The sequence below is a fragment of the Aythya ferina genome, assembly GCF_964211825.1.
Source record: "Aythya ferina genome assembly, chromosome: 30".
Lineage (NCBI taxonomy): Eukaryota > Metazoa > Chordata > Aves > Anseriformes > Anatidae > Aythya > Aythya ferina.
Genome location: NC_140327.1, coordinates 965,875 through 989,572, shown reverse-complemented (window position 1 = coordinate 989,572; position 23,698 = coordinate 965,875). Strand labels below are relative to the sequence as shown.

Here is a 23,698-nt window from a genome sequence, read left to right as displayed (position 1 = left end):
TGCAGCTGTGGGCACCGCAGCAGATGAAGGGCGTGAAACTGTGCGAGAGCCTCCAAGGGAGGGCTACGAGGACAGCGAAGGCTCTGCAGGGCAAGGCGTGTGAGGAGACGGTCTACTGCAAGACGCCTTCCCAGGCAGCAAGGCCTCAGGACACAAAGCACCCAGGAAATGCCACTGCTAGACTCCATCTTCCTGTACAAAACTTTATTTGCCACAGTCCTGCTGCTGCTGGGCCTTGATGTGCTCCAGAGGAGGGAACAAAGAGCCCCCACAGGCTCCTCATGCTCAGCACCAGGCACACAGGAAGGATCGACCCCGAACTAGGAGGCAAAGGTGGCCTGCAATGGCCGGCAGCACACAGTGACCACATCCCTTGCGCTGTGGTCTGCAAGCAGTGGAAACAGAGGGGAGAGGAGCATGGAGAGCTGCTGCAGCCCCGGTGCTGCCCGCTGGGGCTCAGAGGCAGGGTGAGAGCCGTGGGTGCCAGCAGGGCTTGTGCCCCAGCACAGGAGCCACGTGCAGGGCAGGCTGCAAGGGGCCTGGCCCCTGCTTGCAGCATCCCAGCCCTCCTCCAGCAGCAGGGAGGAACACAGGGCAGCCCCTGGCCCCACTGCCCCTCATTCCTGTGCTGCTCCTGCACGACCAAGGAGAGGTGATGCAGGAGTGTCTGGAGAAGGGCAGGAGCCCCCCAGGGCTCAGGATGGGGTCGGTGGTGTGCTGTCCCTCAGGCACAGCTGAATTCCCCGTGTCCACAACAGGAACCAGGGGCGGATGCTTTCCCCATTGAAGGAGACTGCTGTGAAAGTGAAGATCTCGACCCCATTGTCAGCGTTGATAAAAGACACCTGCCCCTGGGTATAGTCCAGACAGACCCAGATCCTTGTGGGGACAGGGGACAGGGACAAGGGAGTGGGAGGAGATGTGAGAGACTTGAGGTGTTCATAATAGTACTGCACAGCCCAGATCCCTTCTCTAGGGCTCATGTTAATCTTCCCCTTCCTCTCCACAGAAGTCCTGGTCACGCCCACAGCCCACCAAGAATACTTTAGCGACTCCCCCTCCACCTCCACCAACCAGCAGTGTCTCCCCTCTCTGAACTCCTCATGGCCCAGCACACATAAAATATCGTCAAATCTCTCTGGTGTGTCAGGCACCTGCTGCCGTTCACTTTCCCATCTCACACTGCAGTTGTCCTGAGACAGGACAAGCTGGGGATGAGCCGTGTGTGGATCCAGGGTCACCTTCACTGCAGGGACAGAAGGAGCCAGGCCATCAGGGGCAGAGCTCAGCCCTGGGCAGGCTTTCCCCAGCTCGGGGCCAGGAGCTGCCCCATGGGGCAGGAGATGGGGCACCTCTGGGCTCCTGAACATGCCCCAGCAAGGGCAGGAGAAGCACCTCAGAGGGCAACCCAGTGCACACCTACCTGTATTGTGAGGCAGCAGAAACCTTCTCCATGCTGGAAGGAGAGGGGAGAGCTGGTCACAGCCCACGGATGGTGCCCAGTGGGTGTGGGCAGGGTGAGGGGCCAGCCCTGAGATATCATGCAGGCCAAGCTCTGTGACACTCACCCAGCTCTGCAGCTTGCTCCACTGGTAAAGGAAGATAAAAGCAAGGCATGATGAGAGGGGGAGCTGCTCAGCCCATGGCTGCTGCCATGGAAAGGTGCCAACTCTTTGGGTTTATGAAGGGAATCTTACCGATCATTGCGTCTTTTCTCACTGGAAAAGGAAAGCAAAAGCAATGCATGTTCAGAGAGGAGTGCTTCAAATTCCTTGGCTAATTCTATGGCTTTACCCCAAAATTCTTTGCCCTTGTGAGTGGGCACAGACAGTCTTGCTCTCAGATTGAGAGGGACCAGACTAACAAAGAACTACACCCAAATTTTGCAAGACTTGTAGCAGTAAGGACAGACACTTGTGCAGCTCTCTGCACCGTGCCACCAAAACACAAGGGGAAGTGAATGGGGATGGGTGGAGGATGTCCCTGTCCCAGAAGTGTCAGTACAGAGCAGGGCAGTCCCTCAGCTCACTCCCCGTCCCCACCTTGATCCCCATTCCTTTCAGCCATCCCGGACCTGTCCCGTGCCCAGGGCAGCCCCAGCCCCAGCACTCCCCACTGCCACCCCAGGCTCCAGCTGCTCTTCCAGCACCCCTGAGCCACCAGCACACAAGCCCCCAGAGCCCACCCAGACCAGGCCCTCCCACACAGACACCACCAGTTCCCAGGGGCTGGGGGCAGGGACTGCAAGGACTCACCCAGCTCTCGGCTCTGTGCCGCTGAAAAGCAAAGGCGGAGGAACAGGTGATGAGCAGAGCAGCTTGGTTGCTGGGTGGGAACATGAGCAGGGGGGCTGCGCCTTGCCACCAGCCCCACGCTGCAGCCATGCTCCCTGGCCTCCCACCCAAGACGATCCTAAGGCCTTTGGCATCCCCAGGAGAACATTCCCTTCCTCCTCCTACCCACCTCCCTGGGCCAAGGCTCAGCCCCGCTCCAGACCCAGGGGGGTCCCTGCAGAACACCTCCCTCCGCTCCATCCCTGCACTGCCAGCTTACCTTGCTTTCGAAAGAGATAAACACCGAGGCCAATGGACACAGCCAAAAGCACGAGGACCAGGGCCAGAACCACTATCAAGGGCCGACCATTTAGGAAAAAGGGAGCTGAGAAAAGGCACCAGGAAAAGGGCTGTGTTTACATGCCTGTGATTAGAAAATCAAGACCAAGACTTCTCCTGGGTCAGGACAAGTGCAGGTGCCAGGAACACCTCACCCTGGCTGTGCCATTTGTACCTGCGATGTGCAGGGATGATTCCCGCTCCTGCTGGAGGTGGCTGTTCCTGACCACACAGGACAAGGGCCCCTCCACGTTCCCGGTCACGGTGACGGCGCCTTTGATTTCAAAGAGCCCCTCCTGGTCCTGGGAATGTGTCTGGGAGACCGAGGGCAGGTGCTGCCCGCGAGCATCCCTCCACAGCAGCTGTGGCAGCGGGTACCAGCCGGCCGATCGACACAGCACCCGGACGCCTCCGGCCTCGTAGCCCCTGAGGTAGAGGTGGGGGTCAGCACCTGTGGCTGGGGGAAGAGCGCGTGGCTGGGGCTTGACTTGGGGATGGATTCAGTTCCAAGGCAAAGACCCCATCTTCTCCCATGCCAGACACAGCCTAGCACAGCAACAGCCCCAGGGGCTGAAGGACGAGGCACTCCATGCACTCACCCTCACCCTAAAACCACCCCGTTTGGTGCAAAATCCAGAGAGCAGGGCTGCACAAAGCCAGTGGTTCCAAATTACCCACAAAACCCAGGTGCTGAGCTTCAGCACCTCCAGACAGCATCTCTGCACCAAGCCTTGCTGGTTCAAGAAGCCCCAAGAATTCGTGACAATATCTCAGGTCTCCCCCAGTGCTGAAAGCAAAAGTAAAGCAGACGTCTGGCTGCTCAGAGGACTCAACGATTCTCCCTGTGTGCTGTTTAGTCCCATTGCTGACACAGCTGAAGGTGCTGCTCAGCAGCCTGTGCCCAGTGCCCTCACAATATTATGATTCTTGTCTTCAAGGACACCAGTGAAAACTGACAAAAGTATCCAGGGAGCTCTCTCCCCAAATCTTACCTCCACATCCATGGGCATGCTCCATACTGCGAAACAGCTGAAACATTCAAAGGACACGTAAACTCTGCCCTGGCAGCACCACCCCAGCCACTAACCTGACACCTCCAGCTCCACAATGGCTTCAGCATAAGCATCAGCATCTCCCACAGTACAGAAATACTGGCCATCATCAGAGGGTCTCAGCCCCGTGATTCGCAAGTCCAGGATTCCAGCAGAGAGACCATCTCTGACCAGCTCTGTCCTCCCGGCATATGCCCCCATCTGCTCCCCGTACAGGTCCTGTCCGTTGTGGTAGTGGTGCACTGTCTCAGATAACCTGTGCCGAATCCACCTGACCTCCAAACTGTGAGCATCGCGTTGAGGGGACAAATGGCAGGGCAGCACAACATCCTGCCTCACGGTGCCAGTGAGAGGGTGTCTTGGTCCCACCACTGTGAGCTGGGCTGGGCAATGGAGAAAGGCACAGAGAGGAGGTGAGATTTTGGAATCGTAAATTTATGTGCAGTGATTGATAAAGGGCGAGCTGTGCATGAGTTGGTGCATGCTCCATCCCCCGTGTCCCATGGGAAACCACCAGGGAAAGAGGAGAGGGAGAGGGAGGACGTGCAGGAGAAGGAGGTGTGCTGGGAGTGGGAGCCCTCTCTGCAGCATTCAGGCAGGAAAAGAAGAGCCATAAAGGGAAGCCAAGACCGCTCCTGTGTTGTCTGAAAGAACAATAGTGAAAGTGAAACCCAGCATAGGCTGAGCTGGTGGCTCAGGTCTCCTCTTCCCCAGGGCCGCTCCCCTGCCCCACAGCAGGAAGTCTGCATGCACAGGAGGGAGAGCCCCCAGCAACCCCACAGGATCCTACCTGAGCCCAGCCGGAGGAGAAGCAGAGTGACGAGGGAATTCAGGAGGCCCCTGGCTTGGCGGTGAGGCTGGGGTAGCCGCAGCCCCAGGGGAGCCCCATCTCAGATGGAGGTCCCTCAGGGGGCAGGCGGTTGGTCCCCCAGGGGTTCTTCTCCAAGGGAGCCCCATCAAAAGAGAGAGGTCCCTCACAGCACACAGCTGAGTGGAGACAAGCACCTCTGTACTGCACTCCCCCTCCTCTGCACTGACCTTGGTGTCTGCAGCGAGGTTTCTCACTCCTCACTCTCCCAGCTGCTGTTGTGCTGCAGGGTTTTTTTCCCTTTTCTTGGGTGTGCTCTTATAGAGATTTAAACTGCATTGTCATGGCTTGGCTCTGGGCAGAGGAAGCCCCTTTGGAGCCGGCTGAAACTGGCCCTTATCTAACATGGGGCAGCTGCTGAATTCTTTTCACAGGGGCTACCACTGCAATTATTGTATGCACCCGAGGCAGGGACTAACTTGTTGGGAAAGAATTTGATCATGAAATTGGGCATTCAAATAGTAAATTGTTAGACTGGAATAACGGTATTATTAATGGGGTGCTCTCAGACCCTGAGAGCAAAGATATATTTGCCTTTGAGTAGAAAGACTCTGAAATGGGGCAGAAGCAGCAATACAGAGAGACAATTTTACCTCATGGTTTTACAGGGTCACCAATTTATTTGGGCAAGTTCTAGAAGAAATTTTGGAGTAATTCCAACCTCCAAAGGAGGTGTTATGTGGATGATCTTTTATTGTCGGGACAGGAGAAAACAGTTGAAGGATGCCCCTAACAAGCTATTCAACTTTCTGGGAAAATAGGGCTTGAAAGTATTGGAAAATAAATTAAAATTTGTAGAAAGAGAAGTCAAATATTTAGGGCATCTAGTGTCTGAGGGGGAATGAAAAATAAATCCAGAGAGGATTCAGGGAATTGTTGAGCTACCCCAAACTAAACCGTTTTAAGAGAAAGAGGTTTTTAAGTAATTAGGTGTCACGAAGTCCAAAGGAAAACAGATACTCCCTGATGGGAGCGAAATGCTGAATAAAGTGGTATTGAGGCAAATATTAACTGTTTTATATCAAGAATGTCATTGGGGAATTCAAGCAACGTGTGACGCTGTGCTATGGAAATAAGTATGTGTAGGAATACATATACTCTGGCTGAACAAGTACGCAGGAGTTACGTAGTATGTCAAAAGGGAAATAGGAATTTAAAACAGTCAGCCTGAAGAGGGCAAGAACCAGGAATTCAATGCTTCCAAAATGTACAGGAGGATTTTACAGAACTCCTTAAAGTAGGTAGATTTAAATACTTACTAGTCTTGGTAGATCATTTGTCAGGGTGGGTGGAAGCTTTCCCTTCAGTATCTGCTACTGCGAACATAGTAACTAAAGTAATTCTGGAACAAATAACTCCCAGGTATGGAATTGTTGAAAATATTGACTCTGATCAAGGAAATCACTTTATGTCAGAAATATTGCAAGGGCTAACGTGGACTGTAGGAATTAACTGGGAATTTCACACTCCTTGGCATCCTTCTTCTTCTGGAAGGGTGGAACAGATTAGGCAGTAAAGAAGCAATTGACTAAGTTCTGGAAACTCAGCTTCCCCAAAAGAAGTGCTTACCTTTGGCACTTCTCCGAATTCAAACTGCACCAAGAAATGATGTGGGAGTTTCACCATATGAAATATTATTTGGATTGCTGTACATGGACAAAGGGAACGAATTACCTCAATTTGAGACAAAAGATGCTTTTCTTAAGAACTATGTACTCGGGCTGTCATCCTCTTTTCATCTCCAAGGAGCCGTGGACTGTTTGCTCAAACCCCACCCCTGGAAGCTCTGATCCAACCATTTTGAGAAGGAGCTTGGGTTCTGATGTGAATATGGAGAGAACTGAAACTGCAACCTGAGTGGGATGGACTGTTCCAAGTGCTCCTGACTATTGAAATGACAGTAAGAACAGCTGAGAAAGGGTGGACTCATATCTGGGTAAAAGCATCAGTTAACTCTGATACCAGAGAGACTGCATTAACGAAGACTTTTCAGGTTAAAACTGTTGAAACTATTTATTGTAAATCCTTAACTTCTCCTTAGAAGAATTTGTAATGAATTAATGAGTAAGAGGGATTGAATCACACAGAATTGGAGTGTTTCCAGGGAACACTCCCTGGAAGTAGGAGAAAGGAGGGCATTTAATCCCCACCAGAAGAATCCTTATTAGTATGTGATTTCTATTGTTTTTCTTACTTATTATTTCTTTATTATTTTAGGGGTGTGTATATATACATAGTAATGATGTATTTTGAGTTTATCTTAGTAATACCTATTCTCAATGGATTAGTGATAGGATGGAGGGAAAAATCAGCATTCCCAATTAATCCAGAACATCTCTTGAGTTCCATCTTGAAATAATTGTTGGATTTGCACCCAGATGCCTAGAAAGACTGGAAAGGCCTTGTCCCTGATTACTATTTCCAGCAGCAACTGTGTCTGGAATCTCTAGATTTCTAAAAAGGACAGATCATACACAGTCCTGGGAAGGAATAGATTTTGAAGTTGAGTTCCCTACACGTAACCCTGGCTACAATATACTGTGTTACCAAAGGTGCCTTTTAAACAATATTGATAGAAACTCAGGGGGCAATAGTACTGCCCCTGTGTGTGGAAATATCCATGAAGTAGGGAATCATCCGTACTGTACCAGCTATGGTAACCACGGGAATGCTAATATGCATAATGTACACCAGATGCAACATGAGAATCCTGTAAGCAGATGGCCTGTCCTGAATGGCAAGGGGTGGTATTGGCTATATGGCAATAAAGCTAGGAAGGTGTTGCCCCTAGGATGGAAGGGAGCTTGCACCCTGAAGGCAATAATTCCAAATGTAACTATTATTTAAGACCCACAAAGCCAAAGCCCCCTTGAGACCACATGCAGAATTAAGTGGACTCCAGATAATCCCTTAGTAAAACTCTCTAGCATTTTACAGTTTTGCAAGGTGTTTTTTACTTTGGTTAAGGGTGAGTGAATTTAAAAAAGCTATTGTAAACATCTCAAAACACAAAAATATTGTAAAAATATTGAAGATCTAGAAAATAAGATAAAGTTTGCAAAAATAGTACTCTAGAATCAAATAATATTAGATTTATGAATAACCTCATAAGAGGAACATGCCCTGTAATTAATACTAGTTTCTGTATATATGTAGATCAAATGGGATGAATTTCACTGATCTAAAAAATTATTTGGGAAAACCAAAACCAAACCAAAACAAGCAAACAAACAAACAAAAAACCACAAGATCCTACATAGAGTAACTCAAGATGACACTTCCTTGGGATTTAGAAATATTTGGGAGAAACTAATTTTGTTATTGGCTGAATAGAATTGGCTCCAACAACTATTTGTTGGTATTGTAAAATAATGGCATTGTATATCTATCATGCCCTGTGACATGCGAAAAAAAATACAGCACCTTAATGTTGGAAAAACTTCAGAGTGCGGTATGTGAAGAAGTGCAAAAACAACAATAGGAGTAAGAAAAGAAGAGGGGGGAACTGTGAGAAACAAAGGTCTATTTTTGCAGTAGGGAATTATTTTTCTGTATTCCAAGGTAATTGTGTAGTCATAATAAGGAGAAATGCTAAGGAGATAAGTGGACCGTAGAAGGCCTCACTGTTCCAAAATAAGGTAGAAGCTTTAGAAAAACAGGATGAGCAGTGTGCGAGCAGGAGAACAAAGATCACAAGTTCTCAAAACATAAGAAAGGATAAATTAAAGGGTTGAAAAAAAAAAAAGAAAAATTGCACATGTATGGTATAGAGGAGCGTCGAGTAGCTTGTGAACCTGTAGTACTCATCCAATGAGGAAACAGGGGAGGTGATCAGGCGTCGGGTAATAGGGAATAAAAGGCTAGGATTTGTTTACTAAAATGTGCTCCTGATTGGCAGGACCGTTGCAATCGTGAATAAAATAGCTTCAGAGAAGATCCTGTCTGAAGAAAATTATTTGAGATGTTTCTCACACTGGGCAATGGAGAAGGGCACAGAGAGGAGGTAAGATTTTGGCATCGTAAATTTAGGGTCAGTGAGTGACAAAGGACGTGAGTTGATGCGTGAGTTGGTGCGTGCTGCGTCCCCTGTGTCCCATGGGATATGACCGGGGAAACAGGAGAGGGAGAGGGAGGACGTGCAGGAGAAGGAGGTGTGCTGGGAGTGGGAGCCCTCTCTGCAGCATTTGGGCGGGTGAAGGAGACACAGAAAGGGCAGGCAAGGCAGCAGCCATATTGCGTGAAAGAACCAAAGGGAAAGTGAAACCCAGCATGGGCGAGCTTTGGGCTCGGTCCCCGCTGTCCCACAGCCGCTCCCCTGCCCCACAGCAGCAAGTCTGCATGCACAGTGGGGAGAGCCCCCAGCAGCCCCGCAGGATCCTACCTGAGCCCAGGCGGAGGAGGAGCAGAGTGACGAGGGAAGTCAGGAGATCCCTGGCATGGCCGGTGAGGCGAGGGCAGCCGCAGCCCCAGGGGAGCCCCATCTGAGAGAGAGGTCCCCCAGGGGGCAGGTGGCCCCCCAGGGGTTCTTCTCCAAGCCAAGATAGATCTCCCTCACGGCACCCAGCAGAGCTGCAGAAAGTACAAGGCTCCGCCCAACTTTCCCAACCTTTGCCCAGTTCCTGGCTGCAATAACCCTCCTGGAGCAGCTCTGCCCCTAGGGCAATGTCTGGGGAGCTCTGCAGGGCTGGCACCACCATCCCATTGCAGCTGGGTGCCCTTTAGCAAGCACGAGTTCCCTGTCCCCAGTGGGGGCCTCTCCAGACCTCCAGGGAAAGCCACTGGCTAAGGTCATTCATCTCCATGCATGCCAGAAGGAATCAAACTGTGAGCAATGGGAAAATGTGGAGAGATGGCAGTGAAGAGCTGAGCAGGATTGGAGGCTGTAGGGAATGGGGCACAGCTGGGTGCCGAGCCCAGAGCTGCCACCCTTTGCCCAGGGTGCTGAAGACAAAATGCCAGTGCCTCTCCCATCTCCAGTAAAGCAGCCGTGGCAGAAGTTTGGCTCAGATGGGCAGGGACCTTCTTCTAGAGCTTAGGTGGATAAGGAAAGTTCCTGTTTGCTGGAAGGGAAGTCAGGCAACATGGAAAGACTACAGAGGTACTTTTTGCTTTTGTAGGGAGAAAATTCATATGGCCACAGCTCAATTTGAGTTGAATCTGGACAGTACTGTGAAGGGAAATAAAATGCTTTTTTTTTTTTTTTTTTTTTTCCTTAAACTATCTTAACAGCAAAAGTAGGATGAGAGAAAGCATTGGACTGTTACTTGATGGGGATGGTCAGACAAGGTCATTCACAGAGATGTTTATTGCTTTCTTTGCCTTTGTCTTCAACACTGATGCTGGGCTGTGGGACTCCAGATGTCCTGAGCTAAAGGACAGTGACTGCAGGAACGATAAAATCCAAACAAACCCTGAATTTGTGTGGGTTTTGCTGCTCCAGATGAATGCATACAAGACTATAGGGCCTGATGGGATTCATCCCAGAGTATGAAGAGATCTGGCTGAAGGCATACATCTTCCCCTCAAGGCCCTTCACAATCTCTGTGGCCCTTCTCTGGACACTCTCCAGTAGTTTCAAGTCCTTCTTGTACTGTGGTGCCCACAACTGCACAGAGTCCTCGAGGTGAGCCTGCCCAGCGTAGAGTAGATTGGGACAATCATTTCCCTTGACTGACTAGAAATGCTGTGCTCGATGCACCCCAGGATACAGTTGGCCCTCCTGGCTGCTAGGGCACACTGCTAGCTCATGTTCAGCTTGCTGTCAACCACAACCCCCAGATCCCTCTCTGAAGGGCTGCTCTCCAGTGTCTCATCCCCCAGTCTGTACGTATAGCCAGGGTTGCCCCATCCCAAGTGCAGGACCCAGCACTTGCCTTTGTTAAATTTCATGCAGTTGGAGATTGCCCAGCTCTCCAGTCTGTCCAGATCTCTCTGCAAGGCCTCTCCACCTTCAGCCGAGTCAGCAGCTCTCCAACAACTGCTACTGTATGGGTCTGTAGTATGGGGTACATCTGTTAGGAGCAAACTGTTCCAATCTGGGTCCCTCGATGGGTGGCAGCTCCACCTGTACTCCCGCTCCATCCACTAACCACCCCAGTCCCCTAACATCCCGTTTGATAGCCTTCAGGCTTCTCTCTTCAATGTCATCACTGCCAGCCTGGACTATCAAAAGAGGATAGCAGTCCTGAGGCGTGGAGTCGACTTCCTCACCCTAGGCATCCTCCTGGCTACACTTTCTACCTCTTCCTCAGCTACTGGTCTCTCAAGCTCCAGGGCCTCAAACCTGCTTTGGAAGGTGGGGCTGGCTGGGGGTGGCATCGCCTGCGATGTCGAGCAGGGACCTGTCTCCATTCCTCCTCAGCTCCTAGGTCCCCTCCCTTTGCTCGACAGTGACAGGGGAGGGGGTCAACCCCCATTTGGGGTGTCTCACCCCGGTACCTCTCCTTCAGGCCCCGCAAAGAGTTGCCCCACCACTCCGTCTCCCGCTCACACTCCCTGATAGCCCTCAACCTCTCCACCTCCTCCTTGAGTTCTGCCACCAGGCGGATCAGGTCATCCACCTGCTCGCACCTCACGCACACACAGTCTCTCTGCCTCCTACAGATGGCAGCAAGAGGCTCAGATGCTCCTTGCATCCAGAGACCTGAACTGGTGCATTTTTGAGTGGGCAGTCAGTCTGGGTGTGCACAGACTTGCTAGAGAGAGCACTGTGCCTGGTGGAGACCATTGCAGCCTAGCTAGCGGTGGACCACCGTTAGAGGAGTTGTTCTTATGGGCGGGGGGGAACGCTCTGCCGTCCCTGCTCACCCTGCCTGCGTGAACTGCCTGCCTCTGCCTTCTGATGCGCCATGCCCTGTTTGCCCGTCCTGGTCACCACGTTCCTGGTCGCTGCGCTCCCCAGGGGCTGCTTTTGAATGTCCAGGCAGGGGGTGCTGCTGCCTCTGCCTACTCCTTGTTAGCTTCCCTCGCGAGGGCTGCTGGGTCCTGGCGGCTCCGTCAAGTGGGCTTGATGCCAGAAAAAAATAGCCCTGCCTGTGGCATCCCCTGCTCCACTGCAGAAAGAGTCTGCCCTGGTACTGATCACCTCAGCAAGATTTTGCACTGGGCATTGCCTGGGGACATTACCCAGGGGTGTTGTATAGCATGTTGCAAGGAGATGTGGCACCGGGCATTGCATGAGGGTGTTGCAGAGCACACTGTGTGAGGACGTCACAGGGGGATGTTGCACGGAGCACTGCACAGCACATTTCATTGCCCTTTGCAAGGCGATGTTGCACAGAGCAATGCCTCTTGCAGGGTGTGGCACAGGGGCGTTGCACAGGGCATCGCACGGGGATGTCACACGTGCCACCGCATGGGACAATGCCTAGAGCTTTGCTCGGGAGCGTTGCACGGGAGCGTTGCACGGAACATTGCGTGGGGACATTGCACAGGGCAGGGAAAAGGGGCTCACCCACCACTGACCCCATCCCCATCCCCATCCCTGCTCCAGCACAGCCCCAGGTCCGTATCATCCCCATGGAGACAGGGAACGCCCGTGTGCCTGTCCGCCTCAGCTGCCACATCTGGGGCTTCTACCCCCCCGAGGTGACCGTCATCTGGCTGCACAACGGGGACATCGTGAAGCCTGACGACTACAACCCCATCTCCGCCATCCCCAACGGCGACTGGAGCTACCAGACGCAGGTGTCCCTGCTGGTGGCCCTGGTGGCAGGCGACACCTACACATGCTCGGTGCAGCACATCAGCCTGCAGGAGCCTCTCCTGGAGGACTGGAGTGAGTGGAGAGGTGCAGGACCGCACCTGGAGGCCGGCGGTCTTGACTCCTTGCTGCCACTCACCCAGCCGTGTCCCCGCAGGTTCCGGACTTATGCCGGAGGTGACGATACTGGTGGCAGTGGCCACCGTGCTGATGGTGCTGGGACTTGGCTTATTTCTCGCCGGCGTCTACCGCTTCAGGGCCAGGCCTCCCACCCCGGGTGAATTCCACGGAGGGTCGGAGCCCTGGATAAGGGTGACAAGGACTCTGCTCACGCCTCTTCTCCCCCATGCAGGTTACACTCCCCTCCCTGGAGACAACTACCCTGCAGGTAATGTTTTCCCCATACCCATCCCCATTGGTGAGGGACAAATCATCCCATCTCTCACCCTGTGTGTCCCCCCCTTCCCCAGGCAGCATCTGAGGACCCCCAGATGGACACCTCCCGGCACCGGCGGCTCCCGGTTGGCCCCATCTCAGACCCGATGCCACGGTGCTGACAATAAAGATCCTCCACAAGCCCTGCTGGTGTCTGTGCAGTGTTCTGGGGACAGGGCAGAGGCTCACACAGTTCTACGTAGTCCCACTAAGAGGAGCGGGTGTGTGGGGGCCATGGCATGGGACCCCAAAGGGCCAAGCGTGCCCTGGGGTGCCTCAGGCACAGCACTGCTGGCCGGCCAAGGGAAGGGATCGTCCCGATCTGCTCGGCCTGCTGTGGCTTCTCCTCGAGCACTGCGTGCAGCTGTGGGCACCGCAGCAGATGAAGGGCGTGAAACTGTGCAAGAGCCTCCAAGGGAGGGCTACGAGGACGGCGAAGGCTCTGCAGAGCAAGGCGTGTGAGGAGACGGTCTGCTGCAAGACGCCTTCCCAGGCAGCAAGGCCTCAGGACACAAAGCACCCAGGAAATGCCACTGCCAGACTCCATCTTCCTGTGCAAAACTTTATTTGACACAGTCCTGCTGCTGCTGGGCCTTGATGTGCTCCAGAGGAGGGAACAAAGAGCCCCCACAGGCTGCTCATGTTCAGCACCAGGCACAGAACAAGGATCAACCCCGAACTAGGAGGCAAAGGTGGCCTGCAATGGCCAGCAGCACACGGTGACCACATCCCTTGCCCTGGGGTCTGCAAGCAGTGGAAGCAGAGGGGAGAGGAGTGTGGAGAGCTGCTGCAGCCCCTGTGCTGCCTGCTGGGGCTCAGAGGCAGGGTGAGACCCATGGTTGCCAGCAGGGCTTGTGCCCCAGCACAGGAGCCACGTGCAGGGCAGAGCCCAGGGGCTGCAAGGGGCCTGGCCCCTGCTTGCAGCATCCCAGCCCTCCTCCAGCAGCAGGGAGGAACACAGGGCAGCCCCTGGCCCCACTGCCCCTCATTCCTGTGCTGTTCCTGCAGGACCAAGGAGAGGTGATGCAGGAGTGTCTGGAGACGTGCTAGAGTGCCCCAGGGCTGTGGACGGGATCTGGGGGGTGCTGTCCCTCAGGCACAGCTGAATTCCCCGTGTATCCAGCCAGAACAAGGGGCGGATGCTCTCCCCATTGAAGGAGGCTGCTGTGAAAGTGAAGATCTGGACCCCATTGTCAGCGTTGAGAAAAGACACCTGCCTCTGGGTACAGTCCAGACAGACCCAGATCCTCGTGGGGACAGGGGACAGGGACAAGAGGGTGTGAGGCCATGTGAGAGATATGAGCTGCCCCTCATAGTACTGCAGAGCCCAGATCCCGTTTTTAGGGATTGTTTTGTTCCACCGATTTCTCTTCACAGATGCCCTGACCACCCCCACAGCCCACCGTGAATCCTTTAGCTGCTCTCCCTCCACCTCCACCAACCAGCAGTGCCTCCCCTCTCTGAACTCCTCATGGCCCAGCATGCACCACCAAATGTCAAATCTCTCTGGTGTGTCAGGCACCTGCTGCCATTCACTTTTGCATATCACACTGCAGTTGTCCTGAGACACAACAAGCCCGGGATGAGCCGTGTCTGGATCCAGGGTCACCTTCACTGCAGGGACAGAAGGAGCCAGGCCATGAGGGGCAGAGCTCAGCCCTGGGCAGGCTTTCCACAGCTCGGGGCAAGGAGCTGCCCCACGGGGCAGGAGATGGGGCACCTCTTGGCTCCTGAACATGCCCCACCAGGGGCAGGAGGAGCACCTCAGAGGGCAACCCAGTGCACAGCTACCTGTATTGTGAGGCAGCAGAAACTTTCTCCATGCTGGAAGGAGAGGGGAGAGATGGTCACAGCCATGGCTGGTGCCCAGTGGGTGTGGGCAGGGTGAGGGGTGAGCCCTGGAGTGCTCTGTTCCAGCTGCCCACCCTCCCCTGCACATTGCCTTGGTGTTGCCCTTGGGTCTGAACACCGGTAGACTTACCCAGCTCTGCAGCTTGATTCTCTACAAATGAAAGAGAAAAGGAAAATATGAGAAGAAGGCACAGTTTCTGATTCCATACCTCTCGCTATGATGCCTTTTTTGTTTGTTTGTTTTTTCTGTTTGGAGAGTGAGACTTACCAAACTCTGCAGCTTGTTCATCTACAAATGAAATAGAAAAGCAATGCATTGATGAGAGGAGTCAGTTTCTCAACAATGAGTGCTACAAAGAAAGACCCCCCAATTCCTTCAGTTGGGGGGGGGGGGGGGGGGGGGAAGAGAGACTCACCCAGTCTTGCATCTTTTTCCTCTGGAAAAGAAAAGCATAAGGAATGCATGATCAGAGGGAAAAAACTTCTCACCCACTGTCTATGCAGAAAATTCTTTCAGGTTAGGGATGGACACTCAGGAGTATGCTTGTGGGAAGACACCAAATACCTTCTCTTTGGGGAAGGAGACTTCCCCAGCTTTGCATCCTTTTTCGCTGCTATAGAAAAGCAAAATAAAATGAAAGGTCAGAGTGGAGAGACTTTCACCCCATTGTTGCTGCCATGGGTAGACCTCAAATATTTTTGCTCTAATGCATGTGCACAGACCACCTTGCTCCCAGACTTGTAGTGACCAGACTAAGAAGCACCTAGGCCCAGCTTTTTGCAAGACTTGTAGCATTAAGGACAGACACTTGTGCAGCTCTCTGCACCGTGCCACCAAAACACAAGGGGAAGTGAATGGGGGTGGGTGGAGGATGTCCCTGTTCCAAAAGCATCAGTGCAGAGCGGGGCAGCCCCGCAGCTCGCTCTCTGTCCCCACCTTGATTCCCATTCATTTCAGCCATCCCGGCCGTGTCCCGTGTCCCATGCCCAGGGCAGCCCCAGCCCCAGCACTCCCCACTCCCACCCCAGGCTCCAGCTGCTCCTCCAGCACCCCCGAGCCACCAGCACACAAGCCCCCAGAGCCCACCCAGACCAGGCCCTCCCGCACAGACACCACTTCCCCAGGGGCTGGGGGCAGGGACTGCAAGGACTCTCCCAGCTCTCAGCTCTGTGCCGCTGAAAAGCAAAGGCGGAGGAAGAGGTGGTGAGCAGAGCAGCTTGGTTGCTGGGTGGGAACATGTGCAGGGCAGCTGCGCCTTGCCACCAGCCCCACGCTGCAGCCATGCTCCCTGGCCTCCCACCCAAGGCCCCTTGCCTTCTCCCCTGCCTTCGCTGCCCAAGGCAGAGGCCCAAGACGATCCTAAGGCCTTTGGCATCCCCAGGAGAACATTCCCTTCCTCCTCCTACGCACCTCCCTGGGCCAGGGCTCAGCCCCACTCCACACCCAGCGGGGTCCCTGCAGAACACCTCCCTCTGCTCCATCCCTGCGCTGCCAGCTTACCTTGCTTTTGAAAGAGATAAACACCGAGGCCAATGGACACAGCCAAAAGCACGAGGACCAGGGCCAGAGCCACCATCCAGGGCTGAGCGTTGTGGAAGAAGGGAGCTGAGAAAAGGCACCAGGTAAAGGGCTGTGTTTACATGCCTGTGGTTAAAAGAGCAAGACCCAGACTTCTCCTGGGTCAGGACAAGTGCAGGGGCCAGGAACACCTCACCCTGGCTGTGCCATTTGTACCTGCGATGTCCAGGGATGATACCTGCTCCTGCTGGAGGCGGCTGCTCCTGACCACACAGGACAAGGGCCCCTCCACGCTCCTGGTCACGATGACGGCGCCTTCAATTTCAAAGAGCCCCTCCTGGTCCTGGGAATGTGTTTGGGAGACCGAGGGCAGGTGCTGCCCGCGAGCATCCCTCCACAGCAGCTGCGGCAGCGGGTACCAGCCGTCCGATCGACACAGCACCTGGATGCCTCCGGCCTCGTAGCCCCCCAGGGAGAGGTGGGGGTCAGTGCCTGTGGCTGGAGGAAGAGCCCGTGGCTGGGGCTTGACTTGAGGAGGGATTCATTCCAAGGCAAAGACCCCATCTGCTCCTATGCTAGACACAGCCCTGACCAGTTACGGTCCAAGGGCCTCAGGGACTGGGCGCTCCATGGAGCCACCACCATCTTAAACTATCCCGGCTCATGCCGGACCCAGAAAGGAGGGCTGCACAACGTCTGTGCCCCCTAAGTACCCTGTAAAGCCAGGTGCCGAGCTTCAGCTCCTCCAGGCAGTGTCTCTGCCCCATGCTGTGCTGCTTGATGAAGCCCTGAGACATCCAGGCAACATCTCAGGTCTCCCCCAGCACAGAAAGCAAAAGTAAAGCAGACATCAGGCTGCTCAGAGGACTCTGCGATTCTCCCTGTGTGCTGTTTGGTCCCATTGCTGACACAGCTGAAGGTGCTGCTCAGCAGCCTGTGCCCAGTGCCCTCACCATATTATGATTATTGTCTTCAAGGACCCAAGTGAAAACTGACAAAAGTATCCAGGGAGCTATCTCCCCAAATATTACCTCCACATGCATGGGCATGCTCCATACCGTGATATAGCTGAAACATTCAAAGGACACGTAAAAATTCCCCTGGCAGCACCACCCCAGCCACTAACCTGACACCTCCAGCTCCACAATGGCTTCATCATAAGCATCAGCATTTTTCACAGTGCAGAAGTACTGGCCATCATCAGAGGGTCTCAGCCCTGAGATTCGCAATTCCAGTCTTCCAGCAGAGAGACCATCTCTGGCCAGCTCTGTCCTCCCTGCATATGCCTCCATCTGCTCCCGGTACAGGTCCTCTCCATTGCGGTAGTGGTGCACTGTCTCAGATATCGTGCGCCGAATCCACCTGACCTCCAAGTCGCAAGCATCGCGTTGAGGGGACAAGTGGCAGGGCAGCACGACATCCTGCCCCACGGTGGCAGTGAGAGGGTGGCCTGGTCCCTCCACTCTGAGCTGGGCTGGGCAATGGAGAAGGGCACAGAGAGGAGGTGAGATTTTGCCATCGTAAATTTAGGGGCATTGAGTGACAAAGGGTGAGCTGTGCATGAATTGGTGCGTGCTGCATCCCACATGTCCATGGGAAACCACCGGGGAAACAGGAGAGGGAGAGGGAGGACATGCAGGAGAAGGAGTTGTGCTGGGAGTGGGAGCCCTCTCTGCAGAATTCGGGCAGGTGAAGGAGACACAGAAAGGGCAGGCAAGGCAGTGCCCGTATTGTGTGAAAGAACAAAAGTGAAAGTGAAACCGAGCGGGGGGCTGAGCTGTGGGCTCGGGTCCCCCCTTTCCCACAGCCTCTCCCCTGTCCTGCAGCAGCAAGTCTGCATGCACAGGGGGGAGAGCCCCCAGCAGCCCCGTAGGATCCTACCTGAGCCCAGCTGGAGGAGGAGCAGAGTGATGAGGGAAGTCAGGAGGCCCCTGGCATGGCCGGTGAGGTTGGGGCAGCCACAGCCCCAAGTGAGCCCCATCTGAGAGAGAGGTTCTGCAGGAGACAGGAGGCCCCCCAGGGTTTCTTCTCGAAGGGAGACCCACCAAAAGAGAGAGGTCCCTCACAGCACCCAGCCATGCTGCAGGAAGCACAGGGCTACGCCCAACTTCCCAAGCCTTTTCCTGCATCCTTTTTGCAATAATCGTCTAGGAGGAGCTCTGGCCCTGGAGCAGTGGGGACAAGTGTCTGGGGAGTTCTGCATGCCTGGCACTCAGATGCAGATGATGCTAAAACTGATCTGAATTAATATTTAGCTACATGTATGGTAAAATATCCTGATTATTGGGGATGGAGATGAGAACCTTATGAGAAGCAGATGTAAAAAGTAAGATATCGCTCAACGCCAATGGATGAGAGAAGGACAAAAAGTCGTTAGGGAAGGAAGAACAACTTGTTGGCAGGAAGCAAGGGAAAGATAAGCAAAAAACTCCTCAATACTCCCCAACAGAAGGTCAAAGTCCAGAAAGGTAAAAAGTTTGACCTCCTCTTCCTCTTTGCCTTCATCCCTAAAGATCCCTGCCCACGAGCACAAGGCTACATTGCGCAGACAAAACCTGGAGGAGCTAAGGGAGGGGAGTATTGAAATGAGCACTTGGAAGAGGTCTGCCTTTTCCGAGATGTTGTGGTTTAACCCAGCTGGCAGCTAAACACCACACAGCTGTTCCCTCACTCTCCACCCTCCTTCTCTGGGATCATGGAGAGAACGGTGAAGAGAAGCCGTGGGTTGAGATAAAGGCAGTTTATTAAGACAGGAAAATAATAATAACAACAACAATAATAATAATAGTACTACAACTAACAGTGTGTATGAAGCAAGTGATGCACAACGCTCACCACCCACTGATCGATGCCCAGCCTAACCCCGAGCAGTCTGCTACCGCCCCCAACCCTGGCTAGCCACCCCTATATATTGTTTCGCATGATCCCAAATAATACAGAATAACCCTTTGGCCAGTTGGAGTCAGCCTTACTGGGTCTGTCCCTTCCCAGCTCCTGCTGCACCCCTAGTCTGCCCATTGCCAGGACAGAGAGAGAAGCTGAGATGTCCTTGGCTTGGTGTAAGCACTGCTCTGCAACAATTAAAACATCAGCATGTTATCAGCACCCCAGGATACAGTTGGGCCTCCTGGCTGCTAGTGCACACTGCTGGCTCATGTTCAGCTTGCTGTCAACCACAACCCCCAGATCCCCCTCTGCAGAGCTGCTCTCCAGCGTCTCATCCCCCAGTCTGTCCATATAGCCAGGGTTGCCCCATCCCAGGTGCAGGACCCAGCACTTGCTCTTGTTAAACTTCATGCAGTTGGTGATTGAACAACTCTCCGATCTGTCCAGATCTCTCTGCAAGAGCTTTCCACCCTCAGGCGAGTCAACAACTCCTCCCAAGGGATGCCGTCCTTCCCAAACTGATCCTACATGTGCTTCCCACAGGCAGCAGCTCTCTAACAACTGCCCCAGTATGGGTCTGTAGTATAGGGTACATCTGTCAGGAGCAAACTCTTCCAGTCTAGGTTGCCCATATATGACAGCTCCCCCCAGACTCCCATCTCCTTTGTGGGCTCCTCTCCACGGGCTGTGGCTCCGGCCTGTGTCCTGCTCCTGCGGGGGCTCTCCATGGGCTGTAGCCTCCTCCAGGCCCCATCCTCCTGCTCCACTGGTGACTCCTCCATGGGCTGCAGTGTGGAGATCTGTTCCACCTGTACTCCCTCTCCATCCATTAACCGCCCCAGTCCCCTAACGTCCCATTTGAGAGCCTTCAGGCTTCTCTCTTCAATGTCATCACTGCCAGCCTGGACTATCAAAAGAGGATAGCAGTCCTGAGGTGTGGAGTCGACTTCCTCACCGTAGGCATCCTCCTGGCTACACTTTCTACCTCTTCATCAGGTACCAGTCTCTCAAGCTCCAGGGCCTCAAACCTGTTTTGGAAGGTGGGGCTGGCTGGGGGTGGCTTCACATGCGATGTCGAGCAGGGACCTGTCTCCATTCCTCCTCAACTCCTAGGTCCCCTCCCTCTACCCGACAGCGACAGGGGAGGGGGTCAACCCCCATTTCGGGTGTCTCACCCCGGTACCTCTCCTTCAGGCCCTGCAGGGAGTTGCCCCACCACTCTATCTCCTGCTCACACTCCCTGGTAGCCCTCAACCTCTCCACCTCCTCCTTGAGTTTTGCCACCAGGCAGACCAGGTCATCCACCTGCTTGCACCTCACGCACACACAGTCTCTCTGCCTCCCGCAGATGGCAGCAAGAGGCTCAGACGCTCCCTGCATCCAGAGACCTGAACTGGTGCAATTTTGAGCGGGCAGTCAGTCTGGGTGTGTACAGACTTGCTAGAGAGAGCACTGTGCCTGGTGGAGTACATTGTAGCCTATGAAGTGGTAGACTGCCCTTAGAGGAGGTGTTTGTATGGGCGGGGAGGAACGCTCTACCCTCCCTGCTCGCCCTGTCTGCATGAATTGCCTGCCACTCCCTTCTGATGCACCATGCCCTGTTTGCCCATCCTGGTCACTGCGTTACTGGTCTTTGTGCTCCCCAGGGGCAGCTTTTGAACGGCTGTGGAGAGGGCCCTGCTGGCTTCGCCTATGCTTCGTCAGCCTCCCTCGCAAGGGCTGCTGGGTCCTGGCGGCTCCTTCAAGTGGGCTTGATGCCGGAAAAAAATAGCCCTGCCTGTGGGATCCCCTGCTCTGCTGCAGAAAGAGTCTGCCCTGGAGCTAAATGCCTTGGCAAGATGTTGCACCGGGCATTTCATTGGGATGTTACACAGGGGTGTTGTAGATCATGTTGCAAGGAGATCTTGCACCGGGCATTGCATGGGGGTGTTGCAGAGCACACTGCGTGAGGACTTCGCAGGGGTAAGTTGCACAGAGCACTGCACAAAGCATTGCATTGCCCTTTGCAAGGGGATATTGCACAGAGCAGTGCCTCTTGCAGGGTGTGGCACAGGGGTGTTGCACAGGGCACTGCATGGGGATGTCGCATGAGACGTCGCATGGGACAATGCCTAGAGCTTGCACAGAGTGTTGCATGGGGAAGTGGCATGGGGAAGTAGAGCGGAGCTTTGCACGGGAGCATTGCACAGGAGCATTGCACAGCATTGCGTGGGGACGTTGCACTGGGCAGGGAAAAGGGGCTCGCCCACCACTGACCCCATCCCCATCCCTGCTCCAGCGCAGCCCCAAGTCCGCATCATCCCTGCGGAGACGGGGAACGCCCGTGTGCCCGTGCGCCTCAGCTGCCACATCTGGGGCTTCTACCCCCCCGAGGTGACCGTCATCTGGCTGCACAACGGGGACATCGTGGAGCCCGATGACTACAACCCCATCTCCGCCATCCCCAACGGCGACTGGAGCTACCAGACGCAGGTGTCCCTGCTGGTGGCCCCGGTGGCAGGCGACACCTACACGTGCTCGGTGCAGCACGTCAGCCTGCAGGAGCCTCTCCTGGAGGACTGGAGTGAGTGGAGAGGCGCAGGACCGCAGCCGGAGGCCGGCGGTCTTGACTCCTTGCTGCCACTCACCAGGTTGTGTCCCTGCAGGTCCTGGACTGATGCTGGATGTGACGATACTGGTGGCGGTGGCCACCGTGCTGATGGTGCTGTGACTTGGCTTATTTATCGCTGGCGTCTACCGCTTCAGGGCCAGGCCTCCCACCCTGGGTGAGTGTCCGGGGAGAGTCGGGGCCGTGGTCAAGGGTGACGAGGACTCTGCTCACTCCTCTTCTCCCCCCCGCAGGTTACACTCCCCTCCCTGCAGACAACTACCCCGCAGGTAACAGTGTCCCTAGCCCCGTCCCCATCTGTGAGGCACAAATAACCCCATCTCTCCACCTTGATGTCCCCCCTTTCCCCAGGAAGCATCTGAGGACCCCCAGACGGATACCTCCCGGCACCAGCAGCTCCTGGTTGGCGCCATCTCAGACCCGATGCCGTGGTGCTGACAATAAAGAAGTTCCACAAGCCCTGCTGGTGTCTGTGCAGTGTTCTGCGGACATGGCAGAGGCTCACACGCCCCTACAGTGTCTCACCAAGAGGAGTGGGTGTGTGGGAGCCATGGCATGGGACCCCAAAGGGCCAAGCATGCCCTGGGGTGCCTCAGGCATGTCACTGCTGGCCGGCTGAGGGAAGGGATCGTCCCACTCTGCTCACCCTGCTGCGGCCTCACCTCGAGCACTGCGTGTAGCTGTGGGCACCGCAGCAGATGAAGGACGTGAAACTGTGCAAGAGCCTCCAGGGGAGGGCTACGAGGACGGTGAAGGCTCTGCAGGGCAAGGCGTGTGAGGAGACGGTCTGCTGCAAGATGCTTTCCCAGGCAGCAAGGCCTCAGGACACAAAGCACCCAGGAAATGCCACTGCCAGACTCCATCTTCCTGTACAAAACTTTATTTGCCGCAGTCCTGCTGCTGCTGGGCCTTGATGTGCTCCAGAGGAGGGAACAAAGAGCCCCCACAGGCTGCTCATGTTCAGCACCAGGCACAGAGCAAGGATCAACCCCAAACTAGGAGGCAAAGGTGGCCTGCAATGGCTGTCAGCACACAGTGACCACATCCCTTGCCCTGGGGTCTGCAAGCAGTGCAAGCAGAGGGGAGAGGAGCGTGGAGAGCTGCTGCAGCCCCTGTGCTGCCCGCTGGGGCTCAGAGGCAGGGAGAGACCCGTGGGTGCCAGCAGGGCTTGTGCCCCAGCACAGGAGCCACGTGCAGGGCAGGCTGCAAGGGGCCTGGCCCCTGCTTGCAGCATCCCAGCCCTCCTCCAGCAGCAGGGAGGAGCGCGGGGCAGCCCCTTGCCCCACTGCCCCTCATTCCTTTGCTGCTCCTGCAGGATGAAGGAGAGGTGATGCAGGAGTGTCTGGAGAAGGGCAGGAGCCCCCCAGGGCTGGGGACGAGGTCTGGGGGATGCTTTCCCTCAGGCACAGCTGAATTCCCTCTGTCTCCACCCAGAACCAAGGGTGGATTCTCTCCCCATTGAAGGAGGCTTCTGTGAAAGTGAAGATCTGGACCCCATTGTCAGCGCTGATAAAAGACACTTGCCCCTGGGAACAGTTCAGACAGACCCAGATCCTCGTGGGGACAGGGGACAGGGACAATTGAGTGGGAGGAGATGTGAGAGACTTGAGCTGATCATTATAGCACTCCACCGCCCAGATCCCTCCTTCAGGTCTCATGTTGATCCACTTCTTTCTCTCTACAGAAGCCCTGGCCACCCCCAGAGCCCACCCTGAATACTTTAGCCGCTCTCCATCCATCTCCACCAACCAGCAGTGCCTCCCCTCTCTGAACCCTTCACGGCCCAGCACGCAGCACCAATAGTGAAATCTCTCTGGTGTGTCAGACACCTGCTGCTGTTCACTTTCCCGTCTCACACTGCAGTTGTCCTGAGACACAACAAGCAGGGGATGAGCGGTGTCCGGATCCAGGGTCAATTTCACTGCAGGGACAGAAGGAGCCAGGCCATGAGGGGCAGAGCTCAGCCCTGGGCAGGCTTTCCCCAGCTCGGGGACAGGAGCTGCCCCACGGGGCAGGAGATGGGGCACCTCTTGGCTCCTCAACATGCCCCACCAGGGGCAGGAGGAGCACCTCAGAGGGCAACCGAATGCACACCTACCTCTATTATGAGGCAGCAGAGACCTTCTCCATGCTGGAAGGAGAGGGGAGAGCTGGTCACAGCCCAC

At 54.8% G+C, this 23,698-nt stretch overlaps 4 protein-coding genes across 16 annotated transcripts in view; 1 reads left to right on the top strand and 3 right to left on the bottom strand.

Moving 5' to 3' along the window:
• The window catches only part of LOC311425252 (butyrophilin subfamily 1 member A1-like), a 36,386-nt gene extending 26,658 nt beyond the window's left edge, over positions 1 to 9,728 (bottom strand). Inside the window, exon 1 of one of the 4 annotated variants that reach the window (XM_084500900.1) lies at positions 8,914 to 9,728. In XM_084500900.1, coding sequence (XP_084357026.1) covers positions 8,914 to 9,229 — 316 coding nt within the window. In that variant the 5' untranslated portion in view covers positions 9,230 to 9,728. The remainder of the gene's footprint in view (positions 1 to 8,913) is intronic. The other 3 variants (XM_084500901.1, XM_084500902.1, XM_084500899.1) reach the window with 3 other exon arrangements.
• LOC311425260 (butyrophilin subfamily 1 member A1-like) lies at positions 190 to 2,036 on the bottom strand. The gene is made up of 3 exons (XM_084500924.1): positions 1,569 to 2,036; positions 1,424 to 1,456; positions 190 to 1,246 (listed from the first exon to the last, which is right to left on the bottom strand). The coding sequence occupies exons 1-3, from the start codon at positions 1,615 to 1,617 to the stop codon at positions 696 to 698; spliced, it is 633 nt and encodes a 210-aa protein (XP_084357050.1). The 5' UTR covers positions 1,618 to 2,036; the 3' UTR covers positions 190 to 695.
• LOC311425254 (butyrophilin subfamily 3 member A2-like) overlaps positions 190 to 23,698 on the bottom strand; it is a 30,588-nt gene continuing 7,079 nt past the window's right edge. For 2 of the 6 annotated variants that reach the window (XM_084500910.1, XM_084500908.1), the window contains 2 exons: positions 23,632 to 23,664; positions 13,218 to 14,283 (listed from right to left, as the gene is read on the bottom strand). In XM_084500910.1, the coding sequence (XP_084357036.1) occupies positions 13,655 to 14,283; positions 23,632 to 23,664 (662 nt within the window). In that variant the 3' untranslated portion in view covers positions 13,218 to 13,654. Of the gene's footprint in view, positions 220 to 13,217; positions 14,284 to 14,460; positions 14,494 to 14,650; positions 14,672 to 15,964; positions 16,127 to 16,255; positions 16,538 to 17,165; positions 17,514 to 17,920; positions 20,376 to 22,397; positions 23,455 to 23,631; positions 23,665 to 23,698 lie in introns of those variants that run through there. The other 4 variants (XR_014686271.1, XM_084500912.1, XM_084500911.1 and 1 more) reach the window with 4 other exon arrangements.
• On the top strand, positions 4,009 to 21,992 carry LOC311425259 (HLA class II histocompatibility antigen, DM beta chain-like). Of its 5 annotated transcripts, XM_084500920.1 has the most exons (9): positions 4,033 to 4,077; positions 6,279 to 6,468; positions 8,431 to 8,535; positions 10,060 to 10,155; positions 11,136 to 11,212; positions 12,025 to 12,309; positions 12,392 to 12,511; positions 12,587 to 12,622; positions 12,705 to 12,812. In XM_084500920.1, the coding sequence occupies exons 3-9, from the start codon at positions 8,513 to 8,515 to the stop codon at positions 12,713 to 12,715; spliced, it is 648 nt and encodes a 215-aa protein (XP_084357046.1). In that variant the 5' UTR covers positions 4,033 to 4,077; positions 6,279 to 6,468; positions 8,431 to 8,512; the 3' UTR covers positions 12,716 to 12,812. The 5 variants fall into 5 exon arrangements, 4 of the variants coding, with proteins under 4 accessions (XP_084357048.1, XP_084357046.1, XP_084357049.1 ...); XR_014686272.1 differs by lacking the exons at positions 4,033 to 4,077; positions 11,136 to 11,212; positions 12,025 to 12,309; ... (1 more) ...; positions 12,587 to 12,622; positions 12,705 to 12,812 and adding exons at positions 20,274 to 20,350; positions 21,204 to 21,488; positions 21,571 to 21,690; positions 21,767 to 21,802; positions 21,885 to 21,992 and having other exon boundaries at positions 4,456 to 8,535; XM_084500922.1 differs by lacking the exons at positions 10,060 to 10,155; positions 11,136 to 11,212 and having other exon boundaries at positions 4,009 to 4,077; positions 12,392 to 12,622; positions 12,709 to 12,812.

Coding starts and splice junctions, on each gene's coding strand:
- LOC311425260 (XM_084500924.1), bottom strand. CDS start 1,617: ATGCCTTGCTTTTATCTTCCTTTACCAGTGGAGCAAGCTGCAGAGCTG. Junction 1,457..1,568: donor GGAGCAAGCTGCAGAGCTGG/GTGAGTGTCACA, acceptor CTCTCCTTCCAG/CATGGAGAAGGTTTCTGCTG. Junction 1,247..1,423: donor TCTGCTGCCTCACAATACAG/GTAGGTGTGCAC, acceptor CTGTCCCTGCAG/TGAAGGTGACCCTGGATCCA.
- LOC311425259 (XM_084500920.1), top strand. CDS start 8,513: ATGGAGAAGGGCACAGAGAGGAG. Junction 10,156..11,135: donor AACTGCACAGAGTCCTCGAG/GTGAGCCTGCCC, acceptor TGCCTCCTACAG/ATGGCAGCAAGAGGCTCAGA. Junction 12,310..12,391: donor GCCTCTCCTGGAGGACTGGA/GTGAGTGGAGAG, acceptor GTGTCCCCGCAG/GTTCCGGACTTATGCCGGAG.